The sequence below is a fragment of the Pan paniscus genome, chromosome 5 (genome assembly GCF_029289425.2).
Source record: "Pan paniscus chromosome 5, NHGRI_mPanPan1-v2.0_pri, whole genome shotgun sequence".
In the NCBI taxonomy this organism is placed as follows: domain Eukaryota; kingdom Metazoa; phylum Chordata; class Mammalia; order Primates; family Hominidae; genus Pan; species Pan paniscus.
The window spans coordinates 46,337,203-46,356,616 of NC_073254.2; the positions used below are offsets into that span (position 1 = coordinate 46,337,203).

The window sequence follows — 19,414 nt, forward strand, 5'->3', positions numbered from 1 at the left end:
ATTATATGTGTGAGCCACCACGCTTGGCCAAGTGTGGATTTTAAAATACCTTACAGGCTGGGTGCAGTGGCTCAAGCCTGTAATCCCAGCACTTTGAGAGAACATGGCCGGCGGATTGCTTGAGCTCAGCAGTTTGAGACCAGCCTAGGCAATATAGTGAGACTTTGTCTCTACTAAAAATTAAAAAAATCAGCCCGCCGGCACCATGGCTCATGCTTGTAATCACAACGCTTTGGGAGGCCGAGGCGGGCGGATCACCTGAGGCCAGGAGTTTGAGACCAGCCTGGCCAAGATGGTGAAACTCCGTCTCTACTAAAAATACAAAAATTAGCCGGGTGTGGTGGTGGGCACCTGTAATCCCAGCTATTCGGGAAGCTGAGGCAGAAGAATCGCTTGAACCTGGGAGGCAGAGGTTGCAGTGAGCCGAGATCGCACCACTGCACTCTAGCCTGGGTGCCAGAGCAAGACTCCATCTCAAAAAAAAAATAAAATAAAATTAAAAAAAAAAAAAAATCTTATGGCACTCCCTTCATACTCATTACACCTGTGAAGATCAACCTGTTTCTCTGTGATAAGAAGGAATGTAGGCTGGGTGTGGTGGCTCATAGCTGTAACCTCAGCACTTTGGGAAGCTGAGGCATGAGGATTGCTTAAGCACAGGAGTTCCATACCAGCCTGGGCAACATAGCGCAACCTTGTCTCTACTGAAAATAAAAATAAAAAAAATTAACCAGGCATGGTGTCACTGACCTGTAGTCCCAACTACTCTGGAGGCTGAGACGTGAGGATCACTTGAGCCCAGGAGGTTGAGGCTTCAGTGAGCCGTGATTGTGCAACTGCACTCCAGCCTGGGTGACAGAGCGAGCCCTGTCTCAAAAAAAGCAACAACAAAAAAAGAGGGCATGTCAAAAGGAAAAGAGGATTTGATTTGCCAAAGTCAGATTTTCACAGGCAGTACGCACATCAGGTCTCTCCCCAGAACTCACCCAGGCTCACAAGGATACATGAGGAAAACAGACACGAAGATGTGCATTGACAGAACCATAGAGACTCTACAAATATTCATTATCCTTCATTAAAAATTTTAAGTTACAAACATTTTGATTGATAGTCAGTCATGGTGGTGCACCTAGTCCTTACTCTGAAACCAAATATCCTGCCATCTGGGGACTTTCACCAGCCCTGTCGGTTATCTTACCACAACACCAAAGAGGAGGCTCAGCCTTCCCCAGTTCCCTGAGTTCACATTGATTCAATTCTACAGCTCACTAGCCCTGCCCAAGACAGGACCAATCAATGTCCCGGGAGGGCAGAGAGGGTGGTGGGGCCACACTTAGCCATATGGAAAGACAGTATTCTCAGATGAGGGCAGGACTTTTTTGTGGGAGAGGACGCCTAGCTTTCAGTCCTAAAGGAAGTGATTTCCCTGGTAAAGGGAAGGTGATTTTGCCAAGGCTGGAGTCTAAAGGAAGATGGAACTGTCTTTCAGTCGTCTCCAGCAGACCCTCTACAGACCCGTGTTCCTGAAGGCAGAGTCCTGAAGGCAGAATACCCCTGTGGCAGTGGCACAGCTCAGAGTGTCCCATAGACACTGATTTTGGCCACGGAGATGCTCTCTGTGTAGTGGTTCCGGCCTTTCTCATACAGGACGTAGAGCTGGGGGGCCTGCTCCTCTCCATCCATGCTGCCCTCCAGGGTTGCCAGGGATGAATAGCCACTGGGGCCTGGCCATAGCTGGACTGTCTCTTTCCGCCATGAGGTACCATTGCTGAAGCTCCATCGCAGGGTCAGGTTCACTCCTGGGGAGAGCAGGAGAGTCAGGGAGAGAGGGTCTCTGCCCAGGCCTTGTCTAGACACAGGGCTCTCCCTGCTGACCCCACCCATGAGGCACTCACGGAACTCTGGATGTGCTGGGTTGGAGAAGAAGACAATGCCGGAGCTGGTGACTACAGCTCCTGCAGCTACCACAGGGTCCACGAGCTCAGGGTCGAAGGTCACATCACGGGGCCTTAGTGTATCACAGGCATCATAGCTGCGGAGGACAATTCGGCAGTGGCAGTGGTAGTTGTTCTGGTTTCGGGCATTGATGACGACTGAGCCATCTGGGAGCTCATAGGGCTGAGGGGAGAGGACAGGACCTCAGGGAGGGAACAGGGAAAATGCCCTGTCCCTGAGGGGAGCAAGGGTGTGTGGCCCTGAGTTGAGCAGTCAGACCCTGGGTCTGTGCGTGAAATGATGTTCTGGAGGGCAGGGAGGGTCAAATGGGTAGGGAACATCTCATGGACTCCTGACCTGGCATTCATCAGGATTGAAATCATTTTCCTGCTTGGGCTGACCGTAGGGGATGCCGCTGACTCCACTTCCGTAGCGCCAGGAGGCACCATGATCATCGCTGAGGAGACAGAAGACTCCGTCTCGCTCCAGCGTCCCATGGCCACACACGATGAGGCGGCCCTTCCGTGGCTCCCGCTGTTTCTGTGGGAAAGGGAACTGGGTGTCACAGGAGACTCTAGGGGCTCAGAGGCAGGGACAGAGAACCCACCACTTCCCAAATGCAATCACATGTATGGTCCCCTTGAGTTCAGCCCTTGCTCACTGAGGGTTCCAGTCAGATCCCATAAATACACACCCTGTTTGAATTAAGAAGCTCTCCCAGGGTGTACAGCTGGACATGTGCACCAGGGGCCCAGCCACAGGGTGCATGAGAGCTTAAACCCAGCCTGTGCTCACTCGCCAAACTGTGCACCCTGGCACAGGCTTGTGTCTGTCCAAAGAGGCAGTGCCTTTTTCTACTTTGCATGAGGGTATTGCATGGACTAACACAGTCCTGTTGACAATGCCAAATGGGAAGCCAATGGCAGAGTTCCCTCTTCTCCTGATAATGTGTTCCTACCAGGATGCCCTGTCTTTCAAGGAATCCCACCCAAGCCAGAAAATCTGACTTCAGAGAATCTTCCCCTTGGAAAGGAGTCCATTTGGGGGTATCCCTCAGACTCTCCACAAGGCAGCCCCCTCCACCTATCTCCTAGGACAGAGACCTGAATACCAGAGCCCGGTCCAGGGGCAAACACTTCAGTGCCAATATCCAGGGAGAGATTCCGGGGTGTGCTCCAGGAAACACCATCATCCTTGCTCCATACCAACATGGTAGAGGCCACCTGGCAGCCGGCCTTGTGAGCACAAAGGGAGTAGAAAAGAAATACTACTCCTGTCTCAACATCGCTCACTACTGCCCCAAGGTTCAGCCCATCGGGGACATCCCCATCGTTGATAATGAACGCTGTAGGAGACCATGTGCTGCCTGAAAAAAATTGGAGGAAGAAACCCAGAGTGAGCACTCTGCAGGTACCCTTTCTACCACTTCCCGTTAATTTCCCACCTTCTGCTAGGGACCTCAGGCCTTCCGATGGTCCCAGGGTGCAATCCAACACTTGCACTATCTATACCTCTTGTCCTGTTTTATTTTTCTCCATTGCATTTATCACCTTGCAACAGACAAAAAAGTTTACTTGTTTATTATGCTTGTCTGTCTCCTTCCAGTACAATTTAAATCCTGAGGGCAGAGATTTTTGATCTGTTTTGTTCGTGGCTATATTCATGAAACCTAAAATAGTGCCTGGTATAGGTATATAGTACCCAATAAATGTTTGCTAAGTGAATGTCCAACTTCTTGGTGATCCCAATTTCCAGATCACTGTCCTAGACACTTGCCCTTCTCAGGTTCCCCCTACCCCTCAGGGACTCAGGCAACCAACCCTCTAAGTTCCCCTATCCTCAGGGCCCTTGGGCTCATTGGGCTGCCCACCCATCCAACCTAGCACCGGCTCTTTCACCCAGACATCTTTATACCCTGGTCCATGGACCTCCGCAGGGCGATGAACTTGGCCCCCTCATCGGATGAGGACATTTTCCTCGCCTCAGCAAAGGCGAGAAGAGTGCCCCGCGGAGTAGCTGTGATGAGCGGGATGCGGAAGGTGTCCACTGAGCCGATCTGTCTCCCGCTCACCCACAGCAGTTGCTCCATGGTCACCAGCGGCTGCACCTGTCATGGGAGGAGGAAGGGTCAACAAAGACAAACTTGTCTTGGGGGTTTTAGGAACCCACGTTCCGATGGGAGAGGGAGGATCTAATGGGGATCCCGAGTAGGGGATGGGGTCCCAGAACAAGAAAGAGGAACACGAAGGGGAGTTTGGAGCGAAGCTGGAGGCTCGGAGCAGGGGAGGGTCTACGAAAGGAGAAGGAGCCTTCAGGGAGGGAAGGGGACCCCAAAAGAGGAAGGGGCTCGAATGAGGAGGAAGACGGGGACCCGGAGAGGGAGAGGGGCTGGGAGCGGTCGGAGGAAACGGGGTCTGGGAGAAAGAAAAGGGTCCTGTCGCGGAAAGTCGGCTCAGCCGCCCGCGTTCCGGGAGACACTAGGTTTCGATCACCTGCGCGGGTCGGGGATGGGGCTATGCAAAGGGTGACTCACCAGACCGAAGTCGTTCTCAGCCTTGGACCAGGAGGCTGCCAGAGACAGCAGCAGGAAGATCGCGGCAAACACCCAAACCCTACAGCCTCCCCAGAAGCCCAGAATCCGCGGCCCCCAGCGTCTGTCCGGAAGCGCCGTGCTGGGTCGCTCCCCAGTCATCTCTCCCCGCAGCTCCCGCGACCCTGGCAGCTAGACTCCACAGAGTCGGGAGTCAGCTGACCCAGACCCTTTAAAGCGCAGATGTCACCCTTAAGCCCGCCCCGGTCTGGAGGCCCCGCCGCGCTTCCCGGACTCTAATTGGTCTTCAAGTAGCTCATCTCCTCCCACGTGATCACGCAGCATCTCGAAGCTTGCCCTTCCGATTGGCCCTCTTGGAGGCCCGGAGCGCGTGACCCGAACGGGAAGCGGACTGGCTGGGGTGAAGAAGGGACTGGCACCATCCTTATTGGGCTTTTTGATTGGCCGCGGCACCAGGACGCGTCACAGGGGCGGGGCCGATTTTAAAGAGCCGGGCGCGGAAAAAAAAAGGCCACCTGTCGTCGTGGAGAGAATGAGTCACAGATTTACTGAGTTAACAAAATATCTTTAATAAAATCTTTTTGTTTGTTTGTTTTGTTTTGGAGACAGAGTCTGTCACCCAGGTTGGAGTGCAGTGGCGCGATCTCGGCTCACTGCAACCTCTGCCTCCCGGGTTCAAGCGATTCTCCTGCCTCAGCCTCCCGAGTAGCTGGGATGACAGGTGCATGCCACCACTCTCGGCTAATTTTCGTATTTTTAATAGAGACGGAGGTTTCACCATGTTGGCCAGGCTGGTCTCGAACTCCTGACTCAGGTGATCCGCCCGCCTCGGCCTCTCAAACTGTTGGATTACAGGCGTGAGCCACGGCGCCTGGCCTAAAACCTTTTTTTTACCACAAAATGGAGACCTGTAAGGCGAAGTGAGGTTGGATGGCTGGACGGTGGGGGTGGGGTGCAGTCCTGGATCAAGGCCGGAGCTGTCACTTCTTCCTCTTCTTGTTGTCCGGGGGCGCCTCGTTCTTCTTGCCCAGAATCTTTAGAAGGCTCTTGGACATGTAGTAGGGCCGGTCCAGGGAGCCGTTGTTCCGCTCCAGGTCTTCCACTGAGCCGCAACAGAGACCGGTTAGAGCGGACCCTGGGCCAGGAAATCGGGGACTGGGAGGCAAGCTGCCTGCGGGATTTGGAATCCAAGCCGCACTACCACCCTTACCCCCGGGCAGGTTATGTAATCTCAGTTTCCTCATGTGAAGTGGGGTCGGGAATATTATGTTGCATAGAGCGATGATAAGAATTAGCGGAAAAAATGCATGTCAGTCGCTTAGGAGGAGACTGGCAAACCCTGAATGGATGCATGCTGTAGAGTAAGAAAATCCCCTGACGCTACAGCCACCTGCTGGGAAGTCTCTCTAATGGCTCTTTTTTTTTTTTTTTAATCTTTTTTCTTTGTTTTGAGACTGAGTCTTGCTGTCGCCCAAGCTGAAGTGCAGTAGCGCAATCTCGGCTCGCTGCAACCTCCGCTTCCTGAGTTCAAGCGATTCTCCTGCTTCAGCCTCCCAAGTGGCTGGGATTACAGGCGCCCGCCACCGCGCCCAGCTAATTTTTTGTATTTTTAGTAGAGAGGGGTTTCACCATGTGGGCCAGGCTGGTCTCGAACTCCTGACCTCAGGGTGATCTGCCCACCTCGGCCCCCCTAAGTGCTGGCATGACAGGCGTGAGCCACCATGCCCGGCCTCTAATGGCTAACTTCTACCCGAGATTTCTTAGGGAAGATAGCAGAGACCTCTCCATCAGAATGCTCCTTCTTTGGAGAGCCTACCGGCCTGGGGGCTCACTCTCTTCCTTCTTCCCTAAACACCTGGCCTCAGGATGTCACAAGAAGCTCCCTCTGGTTCGTTTAGCTCACAAAGGCATTGTTTCTAGAAGCACCAAATCTCCAAAAAAAAAAATGCTTGAATGGCTCAGTACTTTAAGGTTGGGGACAGGTGGCTGGGGGTGTCACTCACGGAAGCAGAGAAAGAGCGTGTCCACACACATGCCGAAAACGCTGAAGAAGCCGCTGGCGATGACATAGGCCCCCAGGATGGAGGTCTGGAAGACATGACCCGTTGGGGTTATTGGGTTCCTCTGGGGAGTTGGGGGTGCAGCGGCAGAGAGGGGAGTCACTCACCATGATGGGCAGCCAGTAATAGTTGAGGTGGGGGCTCTTAAAGTCTTTACCCAGCCCCGGGATGCGACCGGAGAAAAAAAAGAAGGACAGGACCCCTGTGGAATAATTCTGGGGGTTAGTGCTGCACCTCTGAGGCCACCTCTTCAGCTGCCCAGCACCCCTACCCTCTGTCCCCACAGCTTCTGTTCCCTTACCCACGCCTCCGACCACCAGCAGCTTCCCAAAGAACAGCAGCAGGTCTGTGACTTTATCCAGGACGACCACCCTGTGCCAGAAGTTAGGGGAGGTTGAGGGTGAGAGGCCTGGCAATGCTGAGAGTAAAATTGGCTTCGTAATTTGTGGGGACTGGTGCAAAATGAAAATTGTTCACGTTTCAAGATGGCAAGAGCAGAGCACTAAACTAAGTCTAGGGCCCGACTGAGCACAGCACACCCACGAAGCCAGCCTTGGGTGGGAGATCAGAGGAGGGAGCCACAAAGGGGGTGGGGAACAGCCTAACCTGACAATGTTTCGCATGAGTAGCATGAACGCATTTTTGGCTGAGACACAGAAATTCTTCCCATAGATGGCGATCTGAGGGAGGTGGAAAGGTCAGAGTTACCAAGGCGAGCTGCCTGGACCAGGATGGGGGTGTCTAGACCAAAGGGCACCAGAACAAAGGGTTGCTTGCAGTGTAGCTCACCATGATGTATGCATTGCGGTTTAGGAACTTGATAAATTTTTCCAGACACCAGAGGCAGCACTTGAAACAGCACATGATGCAGCGGGCTACAGGGTTCTGCACTCCTGGGAGCGAGGAAGGCTCATGTTTGGTCACTGCCCCTCCCTAATGGCCTTCCCCAGCTCCTGACTCCTACTCCGACTCCAGACTCACCTCTGAGCTTGTGGTCAATATACTCCAAGATGACCCGGGCTATCTGCACAAGGGTCAGGATGAGGGCTCCAAATGCCAATGACCCAGTGTGGTAACTGCAGAGGGTGTTATGCAGTCAGAGACAGCTCCAGGACCCCTGGGGCCCCCGTGCCTACAATGACCAGGCCCCTGCCCCATCCTTACCGGAGTGTGCGGATGAAGGCAGAGATTAAGGGGAAGGTAGGGATGTCCTGGGGCTTGTGGAAGGCCCAGTAGAAGGAGGCAAAGGCTCCAGCGAGGACGCATTGGCCCAGGGCCAGTACCCAGTTAAGGGTCCAGAAGAGCCCCAGGACCCCATAGATTTGCAGATTGAAGACAGAACGTTGGATTAGGCCTTTGGATGAGTAGCCCTGGAAGACGCACATCAGCCCTGGGCACGAGGAGTTCACAAGCTGGGCCTGGGAGGGTAGACGGGGATAGAGTAGGCTCAGGCATCAGGGGCCTCAGTATGGAGCCTGGGCGTCCCATTCCCAGTAGCTCCTGCCCCTCCCAGAGTTGACAGGTGGGAAGTAGCAGCTTCTCTGGACTGCGGGAGTCAAGTTCTGTCGGAGAGTTCCATCTCCAGGCTCAAACTCAGTTTGGTCTGCCTATAGCATAAGCATAATCAGCTCCCTCAGTCTCAATCAGAGGGGAAGGCACTCACTCAGCATTCCCATTCCAGAGCAGCCTCTGCAACGTCTACCAAAACCCTTTCCAGCAAATTGAACAGGCTGGGTATTTGATGATATTGAGGAATTATTGTTAATTTTGTGAGATGTGATAATGATATAGTGGCTATGCTTTTAAACAGTTCTTATCTGTTGAGATCCATCTCCATGCATGTACAGGTGAAATGGCATGATGTCCAGAATTTGCCTTAAAAGTCTCCAGAAAAAAAAATTTATGAGGCGGGTGCGGTGGCTTATGCCTGTAATCTCAGCACTTTGGGAGGCCGAGGTGGGCGGATCACCTGAGGTCAGGAGTTCAAGACTAGCTTGGCCAACATGGTGAAATCCCATCTCTACTGAAAATACAAAAAATTAGCCGGGCGTGGTGGCAGACGCCTATAATCCCAGCTATTCAGGAGGCTGAGGCAGGATAATTGCTTGAACCCAGGAGGCAGAGGTTGCAGTGGGCCGAGATTGCGCCACTGCACTCCAGCCTGGGAGACAAGAGCAAAACTCCGTCTCAAAAAAAAAAAAATTATAGGTGAGGATATAGATGAAATAAGAATAGCAAAAAGTTGAGGGTTGTGGAATCTGGGTACGGGGAACTCACTGTGCTATCATCTCTACTTTTGCATATGTTTAAAAATTCCCATAATAAAAAGTAAAAAGTCACAAATTAAAAAGCAACCCTTTCTAGCAAATATAACCAAAAAAATTTTTTTTTGACACAGGGTCTCGCTCTGTTGCCCAGGCTGGAGTGCAGTGGCTCAATCTCAGCTCACTGCAACCTCTGCCTCCCGTGTTCAAGCAATCCTCCTGCTTCAACCTCCCAAGTAGCTGGGACTGCAGGTGTGTGCCACCATGCCTGGCTAATCAAAAAATCTTTTTTTTTTTTTTTTGAGATGGAGTCTCACTCTGTCACCATATTGGCCAGGTTGGTCTTGAACTCTGGACCTCATGATTCACCTGCCTTGGCCTCCCAAAGTGCTGGGATTACAGGTGTGAGCCACTGCGCCCGGCCTTCTGTCAGTCTTTACTGCTAGATCACAAGCAAGTTGAAAACAACACTCACGTCATACCCAGCACAGTTGCTCACGTGTATAATCCCAACACTTTTGGAGGCTGAAGCAGGCAAATTGCTTGAGCCCATTTGTTTGAGACCAGCCTGGGCAACATAGTGAAACGCCATCTCTTAAAAAAAAAAAATTAGCCGGGCATGGTGGCACTTGTTTGTAGTCCCAGCTACTTGGGAGACTGAGGTGAGAAGATCACTTGAGCCTGGGAGATCAAGGCTTCAGTGAGCCATGATCGCATCACTGCACTCCAGCCTGTGTAACAGCCTTTTTTTCATTAAAAAAGAAAAAAAAAAGAAAAAGAAAAAGAACCACATCATTTTGGGCTTTGTATACCCAGTGCCTGGCACATAGTGGGTCCTCTGTACATGTAAATAAACCTCCTTTTTTTTTTTTTTTTTTTTTTTTTTTTTTTTTTGAGACGGAGTCTCGCCGCCCAGGCTGCAGTGCAATGGCGCGATCTCAGCTCACTGCAACCTCCGCCTCCCGAGTTCAAGCAATTCTCCTGCCTCAGTCTCCTGAGTAGCTGGGATTACAGGCACCTGCTACCATGCCTGGCTAATTTTTGTACTTTTAGTGGAGACAGGGTTTTGTCATGTTGGCCAGGCTGGTCTCAAACTCCTGACCTCAGGTGATCCGCCCACCTCGGCCTCCTAAGTGCTGGGATTACAGGCATGAGCCACCGCGCCCGCCAAACCTCCCCTTTTTAATAGGGGTGGGGCTAATGCCTGCAGCACAGCTCATGTTCCCAGCTCAGACGAGGTGAAGATATGACAGGTTTGAGAAGAGTACATTCCCAGCAGCCCAGCACCACTCCCAGGGAACCTCACAGGGGAATTTTGGAAGCAGCTTCTCTCTCGGGTCCCCCGCAGGGAGTCCCACCTGGCTACTACCTAGGGCTCTGTGTTCCAAGGGAGTAAGGCTTAACAATACAATACAATTCAACCTGTTATTGAGCTCTTATCAGGTGCCAGGCATTGTACTAAGCACTTTATGTGCCCAAAGTCATTTCATCTTCTCAGCCACCCCAGGGATGGGTATTATAATTATCCTCATTTTACAGAGGAATGGAGCTGCGTGTGGTGGCTCACTCCTATAATCCCAGTACTTTGGGAGGTTAAGCCAGAGGATCGCTTGGGTACCTGACTACATCGGGGCAACCCCAGGAGTTCAAGACCAGCCCGGGTAACACAGCAAGACCTTGCCTCTACAAAAAGCTTAAAATTAGCCTGGCGTGGTGTCATACACTAGTAGTCCCAGCTGCTCAGGAGGCTGAGGTGGGAAGATTGCTTGAGCCTGGGGGATGGAGGTTGCAGTGAGCTGAGATTGCACTGCTGCACTCCAGCCTGGGCAACAGAGCAAGACCCTGTCTCAAAACAAACAAACAAACAAACAGGAGTAGGCTGAGACTCAGAGGGTGAAGTGGTTGATGGTCCTCAAGCCAGAGCAATGTCCTGGGGAGGGGTGGAGTAAGTCCTGGTATCCAGGGCTGTCTCCACCAGCCTCAGTTTCCCTCCCCACATGATGGATGGCTCAACAGGAGTACCAGGTATTCTGGGAACTGGTTTCTTCTAGCTCTGCTGGGGGTTGAGTGTGCGACCTTGCACAAGTTTCTTGCCCTCTGTGGCCTCAGTCTTCTCTGCACAATGAGGAATGTGGCCCCTACAGCCCCTCACCCCTACTAGTCCCGCCTCCATGTCCCCTGCTTCCTCTTACCGTGGGGTTGCATGATGTATTTATTGGCACTTTCTCACAGCCGGGGGAGCTGATGTTGGATGCCCAGAGCACATACTGGGGTTGCCCCGATGTAGCCAGGTACCCAGAGGGGAGTCAAGGAAAGCATGATCACACGAGGTCTCCACAGGTCACTCACTCTTTAGGGACCTGTTCCTAGGTGCTTGTGCAGATCGTTTGCTGCACAGAGAGGGCTGAAATTCAGCCTGTGTGCACCCTTTCAACTCTGTTCAGGCACAGTGCTGCTGTGTCTGCCCAGAGAAAGGGGCACCTCTTCCAGTGACACCAAGGCACTCTACAGGGCAAGTATTGCTTTGTTTTCCATCACCCCCCAGGACTCCAAGAGTGGCTGGCTGCATGGGCAGAGGATACAGAGCAGTCATGGCCCAGTAGGCAATGCAGATGAGGAGGAGGACAAAGGTGACCAGTGGGTAGAACATGGTAGACATCATCTGTCCCACAGCCCTGCAGGGAGACAAAGCTGTTCACCGGCACCGCCCCAGCTGTCCACCTTCTCAAGGGGCTGACCCTGGCCGGGCGTGGTGGCTCACGCCTGTAATCCCAGCACTTTGGGAGGCTGAGGCGGGCGGATCACGAGGTCAGGAGATCAAGACCATGCTGGCTAACACGGTGAAACCCCATCTCTACTAAAAATACAAAAAATTAGCCGGGCATGGTGGTGGGCGCCTGTAGTGCCAGCTACTCCAGAGGCTGAGGCAGGAGAATGGCGTGAACCCGGGAGGCGGAGTTTGCAGTGAGCTGACATCGCACCACTGCACTCCAGCCTGGGCGACAGAGCGAGACTCCGTCTCAAAAAAAAAAAGGGGGGGGCTGACCCCTCTGCCCTCACTGGGGCCTGCCCCACTCCCCCAGGGTGGGACCAACAGGGTTAGTGACATTGTCTTTCATATCTGTGTCCTCAGGGCCTGGTGCAGGGCTAGGCATACTGTAGGTGCTCAATGGATAAACAGAACTGAATAAATCAGGCTCACAGGACCCTTAGAGGAAACTAGGGTCACAGAGAAGCCACCTGGGGCAGCTTCGGGTGGAGTAAGGGAAGATCACCCCCAAGCGTGATCCCTTGGCAGGTGTGTGTGGCAGTTCCTGATCGGGAGCAAGCTGCTGCCCCTCCTGGCCCGGATTCCTGCCGTTCCACTCAGCCACCACCACTCCCACCAACCCCTCTAGAAGGCCTATGTCATATTCCAGGCACTCATTTAATCCTCAAGACAACCCTAGAAGGCAGGAATTATTGTTACCCCCATTTTACAGATGGGGAAGCAAAGCCACAGCAGTGTTCACCACTGTGCTATATTCCTCCCTTCTCCTCTGAGGCTCCCTACCACCTCTCTAGCACCCCCTAGGTCCCCTAGCACTCCTGGGTCCACGCTGTCCTCAACCTCATCTCCCTCCCAGGCAGGCCCTAACTTGCTGGCCTCCTTCAGGAGGGCAATGGCAATACGAATCCGCTGCCGCAGGAAGATGAGCACCAGCAGCAGGATGGCTTCAAGCACCGCCAACACGATCACTGCAGAGGACGGGGCAGACAGACCTAGGTCAGGGCCAGGGCTGGGGCCGGGCATGGCCCAGGGCAGTCCTTGGGCAGCTGGTGGCTTGGGGGTGGGCAGGACACTCACGGGCGGCCAGCCAGGTCTCCTGCACGCTCTGGTAGGCACTGAGGTTGGTGGTGAAACCCAGCTGGGAGATGGAGGCGCCCTTGTCCTGCAGCACTCGGTACTCCTCCCAGCAGTAGTAGATGCCGTATGCCAGCACGCCCAGCACTCCCAGGATCAGCACCAGCACCAGGGGCCCGGCCACCAGGCGCAGAAGCAAGATAAACAGTAGGCTCAAGACCAGAGCCACCCCCAGGGCACTGTAGGCAGGGTGAGGACAGTGAGGTTCAGCCCTAGCCCCTCAAATCCTTCCCCTTACAGAGGCCCCCCCTGCCTTTCCACACACCACCCAATGTCCCCAGATTAGGCCTCTTTCCCTTATAAATCCTGTTGGTCTTGGAATCCATTCAGAGCTCTGGCTCCTCCTCCTCTGTCCAAAGCCTGTGTTTCAGACATTGGGCGAGGGTGTAGAGGATCAGGGAGGAAGAAGGCAAGGACACAAGAGGAGGGGAATCTGGTGACTCACACAAGAATCCAATACCAGGACTGGGCAAAATCTTCAAAGATCTTAACACTGATGTCTCGGGCATTGAGGCTGTCAATAAGACCGCTGTTGGGGAGACAGAGTCAGATGGGGCTGTGGGTGGAAGGGGTGTGGCCAGGATGTGGGGGAGGGAGGTGCCTACCTGATCCCCTGCTGTATGGTGGTGTCATTGGTGATCCCTGGGAGCGCCGGTGGAGTAACGTTGGTCCATGGAAAGCAGCGCCCCAGAGCTGGAAGGGAGAGCCGGGCTGCTGGGTTGGGGGCCAGGAGCTCTGCCTGGAGGGTCTCTGGCCCCCTCCCAGTCCACAGTGCCCTTAGGGGAGGGAAGGGTGATGGGCCTTGCGTCCCTCAGTGGGCTGCTTTTGATTTCACAAATGGGCTTCTGCCCTGTGGAGCCCAGTCTATCCCCTGCCTCCCCTCCCTGTCGTGCCTTGGTTTGGACCCTCCTCTCCGCTGGCCTCAACTCTTAGAACACCCTGTCACCCTTCCATCCACCCTCCACCCGAGTGGAGTGCCAGGGAGACCGTGGCACTGCCTGGACTTCATCACTCCAGGGTTCTGGGTCCCTTTGTGACTCAGACATCTCCAGAGGCTCTGCCCCAGAGACAGCATCCACACTCCCTGGCCAGGCTTCCAGGCTCTCCTGTCCAAATCCAGCCCATGTTCCCTTCTACTCTGTACCTTTGCTCTTACTGTGCCTCTCTCTCAGGGCTCTCTTTCCACCAGAAATCCCATCCATGACTCCCTGTTCAAATCCAGCTCCATCTCACCTCCTCCAGGAAGCCTTCTGACCTTATCCCCACCTCCTTTGGCAACTGTTATGTGCCTACAGAGCCACTTACTGCCATCCTTGCAACAACTTTGCCAGGCAGCCTTGCTTTGTCATTTATTTATCTATCTATTTATTTATTTATTTACTTATTTTTGAGTCAAGGTCTTGCTCTGTCACCCAGGCTAGAGTGCAGCTGCATGATCATAGCTTACTGCAACATTGAACTTCTGGGCTCAAGCGATCCTCCCCACTTAGCCTCCCAAGCAACTGGGACTATAGATGTGCACCACCACACTTGGCTAATTTTTAAATTTTTTGTACAGATGGGGTTTTGCTGTGTTGCCCAGGCTGGCCTCAAACTCCTGGGCTCAAGCAATCCTCCCACCTCAGCCCCCCAAAGTGTTGGGATTACAGGTGTGAGTCACCTCACCTAGCTTATTTATTTTTTAGAGGCAGGGTTTCTCACTCTATTGCCCAGGCTGGAGTGCAGTGGCACAATCATAGCTCACTGTAACCTCCAACTCCAGGACTCAAGTGATCCTCCTGCCTTAGCCTCCTGAGCAGTTGGGACTACAGGTGTGAGCCACTGCACCTCACTGTTATTTACATTCTAAAGATGAGGAAACAAGGTTCAGAGAGGTTGCATAGTTGGGTCAAGACCATAGGGCTGGAAAGTGCTAGAATTTATATTCAGATCTACTTGACTTTGAAGTATTCACTTGAGATACTCCTTACTGTACTTAAATTGATAACTGGATATCTCATCTTATGCTATAAATTGTCTAATTTTTTTTTTTTGAGATGGAGTCTCACTGTTGCCCAGGCTGGAGTGCAGTGGCACCATCTCGGCTCACCGTAAACTCCGCCTCTGGGCTCAAGCAATTCTCCTACTTCAGCCTCCCGAGTAGCTGGGATTTCAGGTGCCCACCACCACACCTGGCTAATTTTTGTATTTTTAGTAGAGACGGGGTTTCGCCATGTTGGCCAGACTAGTCTCGAACTCCTGACCTTGTGATCCGCCCGCCTCGGCCTCCCAAAGTGCTGGGATTACAGGTGTGAGCCACTGCTCCCGGCCTAAAATTTTTGTTTGAGACGGAGACTCGCTCTGTCACCAAGGCTAGAGTACAGTGGCGCGATCTTGGCTCACTGCAACCTCTGCCACCCGGGTTCAAGCAATTCTCCTGCCTCAGCCTCCTGAGTAGCTGGGATAAGAGGTGCATGCCACCACGCCCAGCTAATTTTTGTATTTTTAGTAGAGATAGGGTTTCGCCATGTTGGCCAGGCAGGTCTCGAACTCCTGATCTCAGGTGATCTGCCTGGCTCAGCCTCCCAAAGTGCTAGGATTACAAGCATGAGCCACCATGCCTGGCCTAAAAATTGTTTTATATTAAAAATGACATTTGCAACTGGGTGTCGGGGCTCATGTCTGTAATCCCAGCACTTTGAGAGGCTGAGGTGGGAAGATTGCTTGAATTGAGGAGTTCAAGACCAGCCTGGGCAACATAGCAAGACTTCATCTCTTAAAAAAAAAAAAAAGACGTTTGCTACTGGAAGGAAGAGCATACTGTAAAAGAAAAAAAGTTCAACTGTGATCCTACCACCCAGCCACGTTCACTTATAACATTTGAACAAATATCCTTCTAGCCTTTTCCCTGTGCATATATAAAAATGATATGTGTGCAGGCTGGGCGTGGTGGCTCATGTCTGTAATCCCAGCACGTTGGGAGGCCGAGGTGGGTGGATCACGAAGTCAGGAGTTCAAGACCAGCTTGGCCAAGATAGTGAAACCCCGTCTCTACTAAAAATACAAATTTAATAAATAAATTTAATAAATAAAATAAAAATAAAAATTAGCCGGGCGTGGTGGCGGGCACCATGTGCTGTAATTCCAGCTACTCGGGAGGCTGAAGCAGAGAAGCGCTTGAACCCGGGAGGCGGGGGTTGCAGTGAGCCGAGATCACACCACTGCACTCCAGCCTGGGCAACAGAGGAAGACTCCGTCTAAAAAAAAAAAAAAATGTGTGTGTAGATTCACCCATGTATGTTTTCATGAGATTTTCATACAGTCTCTTTGTGAACAACTCTAGTCTCTTCACCTAGAATGTAGCTGAAGCAGGGAGCAGTTGTTATCCCTGCCTCTGTCCCCAGCACCTGGCACATAGTAGGTCCCCAAAACACTGATGGTCTGACTGCAAGGCCACATAACAAAGAGCAAAATGAAGACCTGATGCTAATTCCAATTTTGCCACCAACAAGCTATGTGACTTCACTCTCTCTGGGCCTGGTTTCTTCATTCAAGCAATGAAAACATTGGACTAGATGACGTCTGAGGAAGGAATCTGTGCTTCTCACCTGGAGCAGAGGGGAGGAGGAAACTGGGGCAGAGTTCCCGTTGCAGGCTTGTGATCACCGTCTGTGGCAGGAGTGAAAGGACAGACACACAGACACACAGACACAGAGCAGGATGAAGAAGCAGGTCCCCTCACCACCACCATGGGGCTCAGCCTGTCCCACACTCCCCAGGAGAGCCAACCTGGTGATCATCTACCCAACTCCCCCTCCCACTCGTGCCCACCCTGGCCCTTCTGGGCGACAGTGATGAGGTTAGGGGCAATATTCACCATATTCCAGGGTACCCCTGGCAGACAAAAGTTCCTGTTTTTTGTATAGAAGACTTCCCCAACAGTCTGCGAGAACTCGTTTTTTCCCACAGTCCATGGGTCCTCCGGGCAGGAGGACACACACACCTGGGTGCAGAGAGAACACTAAGGGGCTGGAACCTGAGACCCTGGGTGAGATCTGGGGTAGAGGCAGGTCCCAGGCTCTGACCTGGGGCGTGGGGCACTGTAGGCCGTTCTCAGCCACTGAGATGATGTTGCTGGACAGGATGCAGCTGAAGATGTTGAAGTACAGGAGATACGGCTTATCTCTGTGGGAGGGGAGGGACCATGTGCATCAGGGCCTGGTCAGGTGTTGGGGGAGGGGAGGGACCACTAGGGTGGCTTCTCAAGAATACAGTGGGCCCAGCCCAGCGTGGCCCATACCAGTCACCTCCCAGCTCCTGGCCCTAGCTCAGCTGGGGAGGTAGGGAGACGCCTAGAAGATCTCTCAGAGTAAGTCACCATTGCAGCAGCTGACAAATGGCTCAGAGCATGAACTTGGAGCTCCACAACTTCATATCATCTTTATGATCTTGAGCAAGTCACCTGTTCTCGGTCTTAGTTCTACTCCATATAAAAGAGTAGTGCCTACCTCATGAGATTTCAATGCGCTTGTGTGTGTAAAGTTTACTGCCTGCCTGGAACATAGTAAATGCTATATAAATATTTGAGGTTTTATTATTTATTGGACATCTGTATGTGAGGACTGTTGGCATTGCTTCTGGAATTCCCCTTGAATTTCAGATAAGGAAATCAAAGCTCAGAGAGCTTGAGTAACTTGTCCAAGGCCACACAACCAAAACTTGGTCCAGTTGGAGATCCAAACACCAATCTCTGAACTGTAAAACTCATACACTTAACACGACTCTCCACTGCCTCCCATTTCTGGGGGGACTCAAGAAGCTAACTGTCCAGCAATGGTTCTCAACGTGGCCTGGAGTTGTCAGATTCAGGGAAGCTGAGGTGGGGTGGGGACAGCAGGGAAAGGCTGTGGAAGAGCACGGACAGGTCTGGAGCCTGAGTTGGGGGGGTGTCTCCTGCCCACGCCACCTCGCCTCGCTCCTGCACTCCTCTTCTCGCCTTTGTACTCACTTGTTCTCCCCCATGCCACAGTAGGCCCCAGTAGAGTTCCTGGGGTAGAGGACTTGCCGGGGGTCTCCATACAACCAGGCTGCAGACAGAGGCACAGATGAGTCATTGGAGGGCAGGGACTTAGTGGGGCAGTTATGGGAATGGTCCCTCCCTGGGTTCCTGTCCCTCACCCACTGCCCTGGCTCTGAGCAGCTGGAAACTCACCCACAATCCCCACCACGATGTAACCTAGAATGAAGAGCAGGAAGAGGACGCAGCAGATGACATCTGTGCAGCTTCTGAGAGAGAAACGGGAGGCTGAGCTAAGGAGACTTGGGGAGGTAGGGCTTATGGTCTGGAGGGGTTAAGGGTTAGAGAGTTGGGTGATGCTGCAGCGTGGGCATCAGTAGGCTTTATTTTTATTTTTTTATTGCTTTTATTTTTTTATTTTGAGACAGGGTCTCACTCTGTCACACAGACTGGAGTGCAGTGGTGCAATCTTGGCTCACTGCAGCCTCTGCCTCCTGGGTTCAAGCAATTCTCCTGCCTTAGCCTCCCGAGTAGCTGGGATTACAGGCGCGTGCCACTACTGCCCAGCTAATTTTTTTTTAATATTTTATTTAGAAAACCTAGTCAGGCACAGTGGCTCACGACTGTAATACTAGCTACTTGGGAGGCGGAGGCAGGGGAATCCCTTGAGGCCAGGAGTTTGAGACCAGCCTGGGCAACATAGTGAGATCCCATCTCAAAGAAATTAGCCTGGTGTGATGGTGCATGCCTGTAGTCCCAGCTACTCGGAAGGCTAGGGCAGGAGGATCACTTGAGCACAGGAGTTCGAGCCTGCAGTGAACCCCCATCTCCAAACCACAAAAAGAAAGAAAACCTTTTTCTGGGTGGGTAAACTTTCTTCTGAAGTAAAAGACAGAAAAGCACACAACTCGCAAGGGCTCAGCTGGGTGAGTTCTCCCGCTTGTGAAGCCGGCACTTAAGTCAAGAAACAGAACATCCCCCCAGAACTGGGAAGCCCTCGATGCCTGCTCCAGACACAACAATCCCCCCAGGGCACCACCCATCTGGGGCAGGAGTTTCTCTTTTTCACAAGTTTCCTACTAATATTTTAGCAAATACAAAGCAAATACTGGATTCCACACTGCACCCACCACCCCCGCCAGCCCCCGGAGCAGTGCCCAGAGCTCACCTGTTCTTGATGGGGCCTCGAAAGGAGGGGTCGTATTTGACTGGCTTCCCTGAGGGACATGAGAAGAGGTGTGGAGGATGAGTCTCTCTCTGCATATCTTGTCCTGCTGAGTCCTCCTAGCCCCAGGATCCTACCCAGGCCTCAGGTGTTTGGAGGGAGATGGGCTAGGGCAGGACTGGCAGGAGGGGAAAACTGGGGAGCAGGAAAGGTAGGATCCAGGCCTGGTCAGCAGCTCAGCAGCTCCCTGGGAGCTCCACCCAGGCTGCCATGGGGAGGGGAAGGAAGGCCTTTATAGTTTCCGGCTCACATCTCAAGGCAGTCAGTCTGGGAAATGGCCTTGGTCCCCTGCCCTACCCTGGCACGGTTCTCCTGAGTCTCCCTTTAGCTGGGATGTGGGACTCCCAGTGGCTCTCACTCCCTCATTCTCATCCCTGCCTCCTCCCTAATCCCTCCCCAGGGACCACACAGCCCCACAGCCCCTCAGGGAGCTCATGGCCTCTTCCCCTATCTGCCCCAGGCCCTACCTTACCCTCTGG

At 52.8% G+C, this 19,414-nt stretch overlaps 2 protein-coding genes across 4 annotated transcripts; both read right to left on the reverse strand.

The window, feature by feature from the left end:
* Positions 1 to 1,056: 1,056 nt before the first annotated feature.
* Positions 1,057 to 4,856, reverse strand: NEU1 (neuraminidase 1). Of its 2 annotated transcripts, XM_003831547.5 has the most exons (6): positions 4,469 to 4,856; positions 3,850 to 4,042; positions 3,039 to 3,301; positions 2,293 to 2,475; positions 1,896 to 2,118; positions 1,057 to 1,799 (listed from the first exon to the last, which is right to left on the reverse strand). In XM_003831547.5, exons 1-6 carry the CDS (start codon positions 4,625 to 4,627, stop codon positions 1,573 to 1,575), a joined length of 1,248 nt encoding a protein of 415 aa, XP_003831595.1. In that variant the 5' UTR covers positions 4,628 to 4,856; the 3' UTR covers positions 1,057 to 1,572. The 2 variants fall into 2 exon arrangements, with proteins under 2 accessions (XP_003831595.1, XP_063461313.1); XM_063605243.1 differs by having other exon boundaries at positions 1,057 to 2,118; positions 4,469 to 4,767.
* A 494-nt stretch (positions 4,857 to 5,350) lies between these two features.
* Positions 5,351 to 17,780, reverse strand: SLC44A4 (solute carrier family 44 member 4). Of its 2 annotated transcripts, XM_003831545.5 has the most exons (18): positions 17,702 to 17,780; positions 16,779 to 16,878; positions 16,571 to 16,696; positions 16,302 to 16,362; positions 13,320 to 13,407; positions 13,160 to 13,243; positions 12,658 to 12,893; positions 12,449 to 12,548; positions 11,393 to 11,485; positions 11,003 to 11,105; positions 7,711 to 7,964; positions 7,528 to 7,622; positions 7,336 to 7,439; positions 7,153 to 7,226; positions 6,848 to 6,918; positions 6,654 to 6,748; positions 6,490 to 6,574; positions 5,351 to 5,588 (listed from the first exon to the last, which is right to left on the reverse strand). In XM_003831545.5, exons 1-18 carry the CDS (start codon positions 17,713 to 17,715, stop codon positions 5,467 to 5,469), a joined length of 1,905 nt encoding a protein of 634 aa, XP_003831593.2. In that variant the 5' UTR covers positions 17,716 to 17,780; the 3' UTR covers positions 5,351 to 5,466. The 2 variants fall into 2 exon arrangements, with proteins under 2 accessions (XP_003831593.2, XP_054969418.1); XM_055113443.2 differs by lacking the exon at positions 16,571 to 16,696.
* Between the last annotated feature and the right edge of the window lie 1,634 nt (positions 17,781 to 19,414).

Bases quoted from the DNA above. Each gene is read 5' to 3' on its own strand.
- SLC44A4 (XM_003831545.5), bottom strand. The intron at 16,697-16,778 runs GTCAGAGCCTGG...CTCTGCACCCAG, and splicing joins TACAGTGCCCCACGCCCCAG to GTGTGTGTGTCCTCCTGCCC. The intron at 7,440-7,527 runs GTGAGTCTGGAG...CCTCGCTCCCAG, and splicing joins TATTGACCACAAGCTCAGAG to GAGTGCAGAACCCTGTAGCC.
- NEU1 (XM_063605243.1), bottom strand. From the start codon at position 4,627: ATGACTGGGGAGCGACCCAGCACGGCGCTTCCGGACAGACGCTGGGGG. The intron at 3,302-3,849 runs GTATAAAGATGT...AATTTTTTTCAG, and splicing joins GCGGAGGTCCATGGACCAGG to GCAGCACATGGTCTCCTACA. The intron at 2,476-3,038 runs GTCTCTGTCCTA...CCTTTCCCACAG, and splicing joins GACCGGGCTCTGGTATTCAG to AAACAGCGGGAGCCACGGAA.